Source organism: Chelonus insularis, unplaced genomic scaffold, assembly GCF_013357705.1.
Source record: "Chelonus insularis isolate UGA/USDA-ARS -01 unplaced genomic scaffold, ASM1335770v1 contig_146_pilon, whole genome shotgun sequence".
Lineage (NCBI taxonomy): Eukaryota > Metazoa > Arthropoda > Insecta > Hymenoptera > Braconidae > Chelonus > Chelonus insularis.
In genome coordinates this window covers 436,141-450,148 of record NW_023276387.1, presented here as the reverse complement: position 1 = coordinate 450,148, position 14,008 = coordinate 436,141, and the positions used below count along the sequence as shown (strand labels likewise).

The 14,008-nt window shown below is 31.8% G+C and overlaps 2 protein-coding genes and 1 long non-coding RNA gene across 16 annotated transcripts in view; 2 read left to right on the top strand and 1 right to left on the bottom strand.

Moving 5' to 3' along the window:
• Positions 1 to 2,341, bottom strand: part of tou (toutatis) — a 40,852-nt gene extending 38,511 nt beyond the window's left edge. For 12 of the 13 annotated variants that reach the window (XM_035077862.1, XM_035077861.1, XM_035077859.1 and 9 more), the window contains exon 1: positions 2,171 to 2,341. The gene's annotated coding sequence lies outside the window, so the exon portion shown is untranslated. The other variant, XM_035077860.1, reaches the window with a different exon arrangement.
• A 2,201-nt stretch (positions 2,342 to 4,542) lies between these two features.
• LOC118063737 (uncharacterized) lies at positions 4,543 to 6,119 on the top strand. Of its 2 annotated transcripts, none has more exons than XR_004689959.1 (3): positions 4,543 to 4,941; positions 5,041 to 5,244; positions 5,364 to 6,119. It is a non-coding gene; the product is annotated as an uncharacterized lncRNA (long non-coding RNA). The 2 variants fall into 2 exon arrangements; XR_004689960.1 differs by having other exon boundaries at positions 4,543 to 4,945.
• Positions 6,120 to 6,279: 160 nt separating this feature from the next.
• Positions 6,280 to 13,911, top strand: Dpp10 (Dipeptidyl peptidase 10). Its single transcript, XM_035077872.1, has 12 exons — positions 6,280 to 6,548; positions 7,910 to 8,071; positions 8,207 to 8,359; positions 9,154 to 9,281; positions 9,397 to 9,608; positions 9,738 to 10,005; positions 10,111 to 10,464; positions 10,541 to 10,854; positions 12,175 to 12,338; positions 12,412 to 12,554; positions 12,631 to 12,986; positions 13,458 to 13,911. The coding sequence occupies exons 1-12, from the start codon at positions 6,516 to 6,518 to the stop codon at positions 13,811 to 13,813; spliced, it is 2,643 nt and encodes an 880-aa protein (XP_034933763.1). The 5' UTR covers positions 6,280 to 6,515; the 3' UTR covers positions 13,814 to 13,911.
• The last annotated feature ends 97 nt before the right edge of the window (positions 13,912 to 14,008 follow it).

Sequence of the window (14,008 nt, the reverse complement as noted above, 5' to 3'; positions counted from 1 at the left end):
TAGAAAGAATAAACACATCAAGCAGCGCCGCTCCTTTGCTCGTGCCGTGAGAGCGAAATTTATACTCGGCATGGTTACGATGGTTACGATCGATACGCACGACGATTATTTCGGGAGCATGCCGCCTCGTTCCTCGACATTGGAGACCCTTTTCGTCCCCCCTCACCCTCTTTGAGAATGACAGAGATAGCTAGAGAAAGAACCAGGGCGACTGCGACACTCCGACGAGCCATTTCGAGACCCTTCCTCCCTCCCTCTCCTAAGCTCAAAACGCAACTCTCCGTATTTTTCGAACCAACTCACGAAGCTACGGACAATCGATATCTATTGACGTTTAAGTAAACCCTGCTATCCGAGTGTTTTACGCCATGAAACAATTCAAGTGTTAAACACTGATAAATTTTACTGTTTATTTACTACTTTTTTTTTTTTTGGAATTTGCAACATTTTTTTTTCGACACAGTAATTTTTTAATTTTTATAGAAATAGATTGAGCTGTTGGTCGGACTGATGGTTGACATGGATAAGAATTGTTTTTTAAAAAAAATAGAGATATAAATAAATTCTTAGAATGGAATAATTTAATTGATAATAATTGATTTTAAGCTGCATTTTGATTATTTATTTTTAGAAGGGATTATTGGAAAAATTTATAATTGGTTTATAAATAAGAATAAAGGTGGGAAATAATTTTAGATGTCTTGAAAAAATCATTTTCAAATAATCTGACAGCTGAAATTGGTTTCAAGTACAATAAACCCTCCTTTTGGATCTAAAATTTAGATTACCTTTAATTTCTTTGTAACAATTTATCACTGATAAAAAATTATTGACTTTCAGAGAATCAAGAGACTCCTAACATAAAATGATAGATACTTTCCCTGGATCAATAATGCTTTAAATTTCTCAAAACTAATTTATTTCCTGTTACAATAAATGTGGTATCAATGATGTAACTCAATAAAATTACCACAAAAAATTATTTCAAATTCCAAAGTTGATTTAAATCCACGAAAGTCATCTTTTCAATGACCTCATCATCAGTCCCAACCAAAACAATCCATTAAAAAAATTAAATTGTTCTTAGTGATAGATAGATTATTATCTGAATCTGAAGCAAATGAGTGCATATTAATGATATTAATATCAAATCAATGATTTTATTATCATAAAGGAGTAAATAAAACGCAGTCTCTTATTCCCATATCTGTCGCCTGGTGTGATTACTCATAGTAGATATAATCAGTGTGTTGTAGGAAAGATTTCGCAAGACCACTATACGTTTAAGACGGTTGAAAGCAAGAGAGAGATCTCGATCGATCCTTGCCAGCGGCGAAAAAAAAAAACATGCCTAGCTATGGCTTCTCCGACAAAGAAACCGTTGCTTCGTGAACCAGTCACGTACGAGCGCACCCGAGAGCTCTCTTGAGCTCATTCGATTAATCAAGTCATTGATTATTATAAAATCATTTCCAAAATTTTCTAATTACTACATCACACTAGTCTCTGAGCCATTTGGGTCATCAATTGAATATAATAGGGTTGGCCTCCCACTCATCAGCCTCCATTTCTTCACCCCAACATAAATTCAACGATTCTCTAGACAATTGTCACAGAAAAAAAAATGAAACAATCAAATAATTTGGTAGTTAATGAAGCGTAGAGTAATGAATGATGATAAACAAAAAATGATATAAGCATTGTTGATGCTGTTTTTTTTTTGAAGCAGCATTGAAACATGAAAAGACTTTTCGAAGGAAAAGATAGCACGTCCTTTAAGAATAAAAGGCATTCAGGACGATTCAGGTCGTTAACGGTAAACGTCGGACGTTTACGCTCGCAAAACTGTGCACTCTGCGTTCACATTCACCCACACATACATGACAAATCTCACGAAAGTTGATCTTATTCTCTATCTTTACAACTCAGCGGGCTTCGGCTTACCTAACCGATAAACGACACGTCATTGTTTCATTTTCTTGGACACATAACTTTCAAGACAGTATGATTGATCGACACATTAGCCCTTTTTCTTAAAATCTTAATTCCAAACTCCTTCCACCACGCTATCTATGTCTTGCATTTCGAGTGAGAGAGAGAGACGCGCAGGTATGCTTTTTCATCCGAATGGAGTAACCTCAGCGCAGCTTGACGTTATTTTACTGTCTACCATTTATAAGTGATTATTTGGCTGCTATTTAGTTGATTATTCAGCTATATTTATATCACTAAACACAACACTTATTCAATTACACACTAATAGACTCAAAATAATTGTTATAGTTGATTAATTAATTATTTAAACCGGTTTAAACTGACGTACAACATCCGTACACGCCGAGAGCCGATGGCAGAATGACCGTCGCGCGCACCACCGACCACAGCGCCACCTAAAAACTGAATCACCACCAACCATCACTCCTTCCCCGATCGCTTACGATTCTACCATCACCACTACATCGAAACATTCTAAACGATCAGACGAGCGTTATAATGGATATTTACACCGACGTACCACCTGGCCTACCTAACGGGTGTCCGCCGATTTCGCTTTCGCCTCGACCTTGCACTTCTCCGCAAGCATTACCGCTTATTTTAAATTAAATCTTTTATTATATGCCTCATTATCTTTGATATCATATCGACTATCAATTATCTCCCGTTTCCCTAATGTTTTATGCTCATCACGTGATTTTATCCTATTGTAACCTATAAAGTTCCAATAACTTCAAAGTACACTTGTTCTAAGAAGCAGCAATTATTGTCATCCCTCTTTGATCATCAACAATCTCCTAGATGTCGGACGTCATTACCGTGAATGAATGAAGGTAAGGAATGTTTTGAAAAATATTTAAAAAGTCTTTGAACTCTCAGGGATGCTGATGAAATTATTTGAAGCTTTGAGTAGATAATTCATGTGATTTATTTTCAGATAAAATTCTTTATCTAAAGTTGTAGCAATCAAATGGTTTATCAGAGTGGTGTTGTCAGCTGATGATGAGACAATTTACGTAGTCCAGGAGTTGAATAAAATATTTTCAAAGTTGACTAAAGTGGTAAGACATAATTTATACATAAAAACGTGTACATGAAAGAGGGGAAAGAATCCCGGAAAGTCATTGTCATACAGCTGCTGTCACAGGTTTACATTTGAGCTGTATGAGTGACATGAGTGCGTACAATTCATACGATATATCCTCGCGCAATTCCATCTTAAACTCGAAGCGAGACGTTCGTTTTTTTTCCTCTCATTCCCTCCGCTACTTGTGATCGCCTCCGCGTCACAAATAAAACTCTTTTTCTCTTGAGCTCATTCCTGTCTCCCTTCTTATCTTTTTTTATTTTCCTCTTCTGTCCTTGCCGTTTCTGTACTGGTTAGACTACGTTGTCGAATAACTCGTCTCTTTTCTCATCACTAGTCTCTTTCTTACGTTCGCGCATGCCTGAACTTGGCTTTCTTTATTTTTCTTGCTTTACTTCTTACCTACTCATCCTTTTTCTTTCTTCACTTCTTCTCTATCCGTGCAAATGAGAAACCTTTGCCTCTTTCAAACCCAACAGTATGTGTAACAAAATCACTAAACGGTTCTTTCGATTATGCAGTCATATTTTTTACATTCATTTCCATCATTTAATTATCCACTTTTCATTAATATAAATGATAACATTCTTTTGGATCGGCTTGATAAAAAATCAATTTGTTTGAAATTCACCTCAGTTACCTGTAGAATAATTAATTGCAAGAGGAAATAGTTAAGCAGTATATTCAAGTGCATCTGTGTATATAAATCATTCCTCCCTGTTTCCGCGACTTCATATCATTATTATTATTAGTCAAGCATTTCTTATTTTCAGCAAATACATTAAATCATTATTTCGAGGGTGATAAATTTATCATTCAGAAGGGTTTGAAAACTTACTTGAATGAATAAAAAATACACTAACGGTATTATTGTATATTGTACAATGTTTATAATATATTGCTAGCAGTTTGAAATGAAAAGAAAAGGCAAAATGAGAGAGTTAGAACTGGTTTTCGAATTTATTTTCTGTTTTATTTGCGCTTTAATTTTCGCTCAAGGATCCACGTTTTATCGCTTGTGTGTATTAAAATCGATACTAATATTCTCCAATGATCAATTCGAATAACAAATTTTTATCATTTTTTTCAATCCACTTACATGCTTGAATGTTATAACATTTACTTAATTAATCACTAATTACTATCATGATATCAATTAATTAATAGGTACCAATAAAACTATTAACCAATTTTTTTGCAAAATGAATATTATTTTAATTTAATTGAATCAATTAAATAATACCATGATATGTTAATCAGGCAAAAAAATTAAATTAAATTTTTATCGATAATCATATTTTCTTTTTTAACGATTGATGATTTACCGACGTGGGTCGGTAATAGTTATCAACAGACAGAAAAGATTGCCGACGGAGCAGAGTTGATGAAAAGCCCGTGCGGCAGCGCTCCTGAACAATCAGAGAAGAGAAACTCGTAAGAGAGTGTACTTATAAGTGTACTGTGATTATTTTCTTTGAAATCGTTTTTATTTAATTTGTTATTAGTTTATTATTATTTCTTTGAAATTGTTGAAGTTATACAAAAATTTACTTTGTCAAAAGAAATCAAATGTGTTCTCTCTCAGTTAAATTCTAACCTCAATAAACATCAGATTTTTATTTGATTTTTAATCAAATTAAACTTTAAGTTTAATATGAAATACTATCAGTGAAGTTGATGTTATTGCGAATATTATTTTGTTGCTAAAGGTTAGAAAATTCTAAATCGTTTACATTTAAAAAGTGCTGATGTTGCTGATAAAGATGCATGGTTTTGGGTTGAAACAATTTTACCGGAAAGTATTGAAAGAGAACACTTAGAATTTTAATATAGAGTGAATTTAAATATATGAAAACATTGTAAGTAAGTAAATGTATTTTAAATAAACAATGTTTCTATAAACTAGAATAAACGTATATGTATTGATTATGATTAATTCTTTTTCGAAATAATTTCAGGAGGAATTACAGTTATAATCCAAAATGTTTGGTTGGCTTAGGCGAAGAAAAATATTTAAAATCACAGCCAATCAAAGTGGCTTCTCTTGACAGTTCTCTTTCAGAACTTAGAGATCCAATTCAATATGTAGGCCTGAAAAATTTGGGTGCTACTTGATATATTAATAGTTTAATTCAAGTTTGGTTTCATAATGAAGATATGAGGTAATGTTTTACAATTTTATATGTATATTATATTTAAATATTAATAATTATTTTATGAGAACTTTTTATAATTAAATTAACTTAACTAAACTAAATTAACTTTTTATGATTTCTTACAGGCAAATTATATACAAATGAAAAATGATGGAAGATCCAGAAGAAAATGCACGCACAAAGTGCATACCAGCTACAGCTGCTGAATTACTTTTTACAAAATATAACGGTGGTCCAAGACTCGACAATAATTCATTATGCGAAATTTGTGTTAAAAAAACGATGTAAGATATTTAAATTTGAGTCAGAACTAGACAAAAATCGAAAAGAAGTTACAAAAATAATGAGACGGGCGAGAGATTGTACAGTAAATTGTTATATCGTTGGTGCTGCTTTGATAAAATATTGGCCTAGACTTGTTGTAGAAAATATGGAACTTAAAGATTCACATCAAGATTATAATGATTTTGAAGTTCGTAGAACTGGAAATAGAATAAAAGTGCTACATGGAGTATTTTGAAAAAATACTTTCCTTTGGCTATGGAATATTCTATTGGTACTCCATCCTGTGAAATTTGTGAAGAAAATGAAAGGAAAAGAAATGAAAAAAGAGAACTTAAGAAGATTTTTCAAATTTTCATTATATCTGAATTTCTGTGATTACATCAGAAGACAAAAGTCATATGAAGCTTGTACATTTTTAATTTAAATATTGTTATAAAAAAATTATGATAAGAGTTCAACATGCGATATCAATGCATTTTTCTTCAAACTTGACAAATGGTTGTATTTATAAAAATGTCGCATAGTGTCGCATTTATCCAAGATGTAATCTGTTATGTCACGCATTGTCTTCCATAAAATACTACCGATTTACATTAGTATACTTTTTTTATTTAATAATATCCCCTTTCCGTGTGCTGATTCACAAGCATACTAAAGCCCTACATATCGACACATTCCTCTAGAGAATACCTACAATAAATGCGATATTGTTCTGCTAATATCAGTCATCCTCAGCATGTCCTAGAGTTCTATAATTCTGCGCAAGTTTAATTTCGCGCAGACTCCACAGCATCACTAGATCTTTGAGTTTCAGTACCAAAATTCCGTGGAGAGCAAACGGAGCTTCTCTCGATTAAATAATATTTTCATTATTCAAATACACTATTTTACTTGTTTGATAAATATTAAAGTTATAAATGATATTTAATAATAATTGTGAATTTATTTTGAGAAATATTTAAATATTTTTTGAATTTTAATCTTTATTTGTGATGGCTGATCACGACAATATGTATGATGATGAGGTAAATATTTTTATTTATTATAAATAATTTAATTATTTCCCACTTTTATCATCCCAACAATTTATTTAAACATTGAAATTATATTTTCTATTATTTCAGCATTTGATGGGTTTTAATGGATAAAAATAATTATTTATAATGATGGATTATTTTTATTTGTTCAGAATAATTTTGTTAGTGTTCTTTAATGATGTGACATATTTGATAAAATGATAAAAAATATTTTCCACTTTAAGAATGAATAAGCATTGGAGCGCGGGAATGAGTAGAGCAACAAGGTTGGATGTATATTGCACCCCACTGGTTCTTTCTCTATCGATTTCATGTGAGAGTAGCTCCGAGGAATGAATGCCACTACAGTGGCTCAAGCCCTCAAAGAATACAGACCTCAAAAAATATTTTTTCTATTTTTTTTTCTTTAATTATACCAAGGCTTATACGTTTAATTGAACTTTCATTTAAAGTATGCTCTTGATTCTGCTGAAAAGCAAACGAGAAAAAAAATTTAAAGGTTTTATTTTTATTTCAGAATAAATTGAGTAAGAAATAAATAAACTTGCTTCATTTTAATATCATTTATCTTCGGTTATCGTCAATGGATAGCGTTTGTTTGATGCTTGGAGATCAAATGAAGGGTGATGGAAGGTCGTCATTCTATTTCAAACACGTTTATTAATATCTATGATACTGTAATATTTTTTTAACGTCAAATCAATTCTGTTTTCAAATATCGATGATTATTATAAACAGGTGATTGACGAGATTAGAGCATTTATTTCTATTGATTTTGTCATGAAATGAGGATTACAGTAAATAATAGTATTTTATGTCAACATTATGACAAGAAAGGAAAACAAATAAATTTTTGTAGCAAGAAATAGGAGAAATTTTTTTTTTAGAATTAAAAGGTTTTTTAAATGACTGCATTTTGGTGAAAAATAGTCAGGTTTCAATGGACTGAAAAGCATTCAAAACCTTGATACTTCTTGATACTAAACACTCTATCAAAACTTTTTTAATTACTTTTTACAGCTAGAAAATGCGTTGGAAAAAAAATATTTCATTTTTTTTGAACAATTCTTTAAATAGAACTTTTGTAATTATTAAAATGACTGCATTTCTGTCAAAAAAATGCTCCAATTTTTATGAACTAGGGCTTATTAGACAACTTAAGTTCTCTAGTTTGCTAAGCTCTCATTAAAAAAAATTTCGCTCTTCATTGCTTCACAGAAAATAAATAAAAAAAGCTCTGCATCAATCAAATTGATGTTTCTTCTTTTAAAAGAAGATAAAATTCATGTTGTAAAATACTTGGGAATGATTGTTTATTCATGAGATAATGTTGAATAATTATTTTGTAGGAGTTGGTGTCGACAAATCCAAACCAAAGGAACTGGCGAGGAATACTAATTGCCCTCCTCGTTATTATCGCTGTCCTGGCGTTGATAGTGACATCAGTAGCACTTTTAACACCACCTGATGAAGGTCCACGGGTCCGGGGGACGCGACTACGTTTGTCAGAAGTAAGTTGAAATTTTTATCAACGCTTATTAGTAATACAATTAATTACAATGATTTTTGTGGATATTAAACCATTTTCCTGTTTAATTTGAACGTACAAATGCGATTCTAATTAATCATCTTATACTTGTTATCAGATATTAACTGGTGAATTAACACCATCTCCATTCAATGGAACTTGGGTAAGCAACCGACACATATGCTTCCTCGATTCTTGGGGTGGTATTTCACTCCTCGATGCTCTTGATCCGAATGCAACAGCTCAGAGTCTTATGCCAAATGAAACTTTTGTAAGTCACTCCTTAATTATTTCTTAAAACACCTTCAGTTATATTTGCAAAAAGTTTTCATCATAATTATGTATTTTTATAATTAAAAAATAAAAGACATACGAAAAAGATTTAGGCCAAGTCATCAGAATACAAGAGAAATTTTTTTAATGACTTTAAAAACAGAAAAAAAATGTTTAGAATATTTTTGGAATTGAAATCTAGAGTAAGCAATTTGCGAAAAACATGTTCAATTTTTTAATGACCTTTGACTCATTACTATACGATTTTTTTCTCAAGAGTTATTGAGGTTCGAAGTTGAAAACGGCACTTTTTCTTTGAAAAACGATTACTCTGTTAAAAATGGCCGTATAACATTCATTTTAAAAACATCTTGTAGGGTATGAAAGAGTCTTCTAAACGCTTACCTTGGATTTTATCTAAAAAATTTATTTGTGCTAGAGGGTCCTCTTAAACTTATCGCCAACTAAAAGAACAAAAACTCGCCGTTGCTCTTCTTTCTTAATTTTCTTCATAGTTTCTTTTTTTCAGTAATTTATTTTTGCGTATCAACTGAAATCTTAACTGATTGAACCAATATTTTAAAATTTCAAATTTTAGAAATTCCAGTACCATAATTTCCAAATAGGAAGTTAAAAATTGTTCGCTTCATAGATTTAGTCATCAATCAACTCACCCTAATCACTAAAAAAAAAATCGATGGTCAAATAAAAAAAGATTGTCTATCATCGCTCATTTAGCTCATCAAATTATTCTAAGCAAAAAATCCTTCATTGATTGATTAAACTTTCCAGAGGCGTCTGAATCCCGAGACATTTTCTCTCTCACCCGATCATCGATATCTTCTGCTGTCCCAGAATGTCGAGAAGCTATTTAGGTTCACCTCTCTTGCGCAATACATTATTTATGACGTTAACACACGGTGAGTACTGATAAATTATGGTAAATAATTATAACAAAGTATCAGATAAATTTGTTATTCAATTAATTGTTATCTTTTTTAAATTTATTTATTGATTGTTTTTTTTTTAATGTAGAGAAATAATACCTCTGACCCCGAATCCAGAGAAATATGTTCACCCTTATCTGCTATACGCACAATGGACTCCACGAGGTCATGGCCTCGTCATGATTCAGGATTATGATATTTACTACAAAACTAGTCCAACATCCAGCCTCGAATATCGCGTGACTGACACTGCAGTACCGGGCATAGTATCCAATGGTTTTCCCGACTGGCTTTATGAAGGTGATATTTTTTTATACCAGTCGATGTAATTTTAATAGCTTTTTTATTGTTTCCCTGCAAACATGACGTCATTGAGAATTTTATAATATTAAAATTTTATTTTTATAAAATTAATTTTTCAATTTCCAGAGGAAATTCTCCAAAGCCCAAGTGCTCTCTGGATGTCAAAAGATGGCCACATGATGTTATATGCAACATTCAACGATTCCCTAGTAGAAGAAGCCCACATTCCATGGTTTGGAGAAGAGAATCAGAAGCTTTACTCAGAATCCTCATCACTTAGATACCCACGGCCTGGCACACCAAATCCTCAAGTAAAGCTTTTTGTCGCAGATTTAGCTGATCCTAAGGATATTTCTGTTAAAGCAGTTAAACCTCCACTTGTTATAGAACATGTGTAAGTAAATTTTATCAATGTCTACACACATTCAGGAGCTCTATATCTCTAACAGTTAAAACAGTCAATGGTTTTGCGAATAACTGATGGAATAATTGATTATAGGGAACACTATTTCACCACTGTTTCTTGGGTTTCATTAACGGAAGTGACGATAACTTGGCTGACGCGTGCTCAAAATCTATCAGTCATCACAGTGTGCAAAAGTCCATTATGGCATTGCCAGGAAACTCAGAGAATTAGTGAAAGTCGTGGTTGGGTTGATATTGTATCAGATCCCCCTTTCTTTTCATTAAATAGCAGTAGTTATATCACGATAGCCCCTGTAAGGGATGGTCCGGCTGGCTTTTTCAAACATATTGTTTGGGTCAATGTTGCTAAAAAGCAAGTATTACCACTGACTCATGGTCGACGTGAAGTCGTTAAAATTCTTGCATGGGACCAAGTTAGCAATATTATGTAAGTTTTTTTTATTTCTATCTGATATGCCATTTTTTCTTCTATTTTTTGTCTTCTATTTAAATTGTTTTTAAAGATATTTTCTAGGAATTCCTTCATTAAAGCCAGCTCAGCGCCATTTATATAGAGTAAGCTCCGTCCTCCCGGAAATTGGATCATCATTACATCCAGCTTTTTGCATCACTTGCGTTGCTTCAACGCCAGAAAATCATTCATCATTGATTGAGACCGAGAGTGAATTTCAATTGGGATTATCGGGAGTTTCTGGCTGGTTGGACACCGATTGGAGTGAGAAAGTGGATACTGCTGAGGAAGACGAAGATGAAAAATCAACTGAAGAGACTTCTGTCGAAAGTAAAAGTTCCAAAAAGTCCAAGAAAATTAATAAACGTGAGTAAAAAAATTAACTGATTTTTCAATGAGTTATCAATCTTCCTTTAGAATAGAATATAAAATTAAACTCTTAGATTTCTGGCTATTGTTTTGTCTATCACACACTATTGGTAATGATCTCTAGCTCACTTTTGATTGAAAAGCACTTTTTATTGATTAAAAATATCGATATATTCTCTCACACATGCACACACACTAACAATTTTTGGAAAAAATTTTTTAATTAGGATTTTAATCGTAAAAGATTTTCCTTTTGGAATAAAATATTATCTTTAAAAAAACGTTAAAGGATTTAAAAAATTTTTTCCTTTCTGAAAGTAGAATGATCTTGTATTTAAACAGTATTACTTTGAAGAATCAGTTTGATTTACACCAACCATAATGACTTGAAAAAATAATTTTGAGCTGTTAGATAACAAAAAGAAATAAATTTAATGAACTCTTCAAAATGTAAATGAGGAAAGAAAAATTTAGCAATGGGTTACATTTGTTTATTGTAAAGAAAAGATTTCTTGACAGCTGGACATTTGTTGGAACATCATCGAGCTTTACTTGATCTCCGTGGCTTGTGGCATTTCTGAACCCAGAGAACCTCATTATTACAGTAATTGTGATTCATTATCATCTTCTGCACCATCGATCCCGATTATTATTCAGGTAGAGACAGAATAAAATATCTGTTTTGTTAGTTAGTCAGGTGATATAATTAATGGAGAAACAATTTGCTAAAAACACTGTGTATATGTGTGATTGTAATATACATATTATTTTGATGTACATCGGGATTCTAAAGTCTTTGGAATTAATGTTAACAATCATTGTGATTTATTCATAAAATTAAAATGAAAAAATATAGGTGGGGATAAAAAATAATTTAATATTTTTAGGAAACAAACTGCACTGAAACACTCCTTCATTTATGTGCATTTACACTTTATTTGAATGTTAAATATGTTGTGAGCTTTTTTTTATATATAAAAATGTCTCTAATAGAGTTTTCATGTTCAAATATTTGTCTGTGGTCATTGTCATGTTTTGGCCATTTTTCTGATCATAAAATCAGCTGGACTATGACTTCAATGCATGCAGTCAATCAACCAATGATTAAAAACAAGACTATTTCTAAAAAATGAATTCTTTTTCGTAATTATTAACGCACTCTATTGAATAGCATCACTTTTCTAGACTTGTAGAAATTTTTAACTGAAAACTTTCAAATTTCATGATATGATGAATCATCAAAACAATTTAACAATAGATATTTTACAAGCTAAACGTGTTTATTACAGTAATATTGAGTATAAAAAAATATTTCAGCTGTGGTTGAAACGTGTTCATATCACAATGCAATATTTTCTCCGGGATTGGACTACTTCATTCTAGAGTGCTTAGGTCCTGGTGTTCCAACAGTGTCTTTGTATAAAACAGAAACTCCAAAGCCACGATTCATAAGGCTTCTTCAAAACAACACGGCATTAAAGGTAATTATTAATCATTTACATCTTTAATATATAATAATTCTTCATTACTTTTATTTTAAAATTTATTCTACAGGAAAGGCTATCAAAAATAGCATTACCACAAATAAAAACATTCCCAGTACAAATAAGTGGAGGTTATAATGCTCAAGTTCGACTTTATTTACCACCCGGATTGAGAGAAGATGAAATAACGCGTTATTCAATGGTGGTTCAAGTGTAAGATTTTTCTTTGTAAATTATCTATAAAATGATTCAATAGAAATACATAATCAATATTATGAATCTTCTGCAGATATGGAAGTCCAGGAACTCAGTTAGTAACAGACGAATTTAAAATCGACTGGAACACCTACCTAGCAAGCCGAAAGAATGTTATCGTGGCACAAATTGACGGAAGAGGAAGTGGAGGACAAGGATACAAAATGCTATACGAGGTGTACTACAGGCTTGGTACAGTTGAAGTTGCTGATCAGCTGGAGGTGACAGAGTATTTACGTGATTCACTGCACTTCGTTGACAAACGACGCGTGGCTATTTGGGGTTGGAGCTATGGTGGTTTCGTCGCTGCTCTAGCACTAGCAGATCCTGGACAAGACGTCTTTCAGTGTGGTGTTAGCGTGGCTCCGATCGTTTCATGGAAGTTATATGGTGAGTCTTTATCAATATTAATTTAACATTATCCTGCATGCTAATTTGTTTTTATTTTAAAAGTATGCCTATTTATTAAATTCCAAAAATTTCCCTAATAAAATTTTGCGATGAATGGGGAAAAACATGATGCGAATAACCTATTTAATATTGATTAATTAAAATTGATAGAGAAACGATAAAGGTCCTGTAGGATAAATAAACTTAGCATTACCACTTAATATTTCCATTTGTAGGAATTTATAATTTTTCGTCACTTGAAATTTTTTTTTCTGGTTAGCTTAAAGGATTTTTGGTTTTTTAGTTTGCTTTATTGATGTTTATTCGTTGAATTCTCTTAGTTGGTGTCTAGAATTTTATTTTGCTGATTTTCAATCTTTTGATTTGCTTTGTTATTTTTTTGGTTTTTGAAATATAGTCTAAGATAAGAGTTTATTGTGAATCATCTGTTGCTCGTATTTCCAATTTTAGATTCAGTATTCGCTGAAAGATATATGGGATTACCAAACGTAACGTCTAATTACAAAGGATATTTGGAATCTGATGTATCCAACAAAATAGAATTTCTACGAGACAAAATGTATTACTTGATCCATGGAACTGCTGATGATCTTGTGCAATTTAAACAATCAATGACACTAGCGCATCATCTTTCAAAGAAAGGAATAGTATATCGTCAACAGGTTTATCCTGATGTTGGACATAGTTTAAATGGAGTAACTGGCCATTTATATCTGTCGATAGCACAATTCTTTGATGATTGTTTTCTCAAACAAATACCTGTTGATTCTAAGGCTGGGTTAGGAAGTGGTGGTGCTGATATTTAATATCATTTCGTTATCATTTAGAAATGATTTTTAGAATATCAATGGTTATGTAGAATATTCCAACTCCTGATTACAAATAAATTTCATTCCAATCCTAATGATAATTAATTAAATCAATTATATTATGAAAAATTAAATTAATTATGTTAAACAAAAATGGTGAGGATGAAAATGAGATACATTTTAAATGTTTCA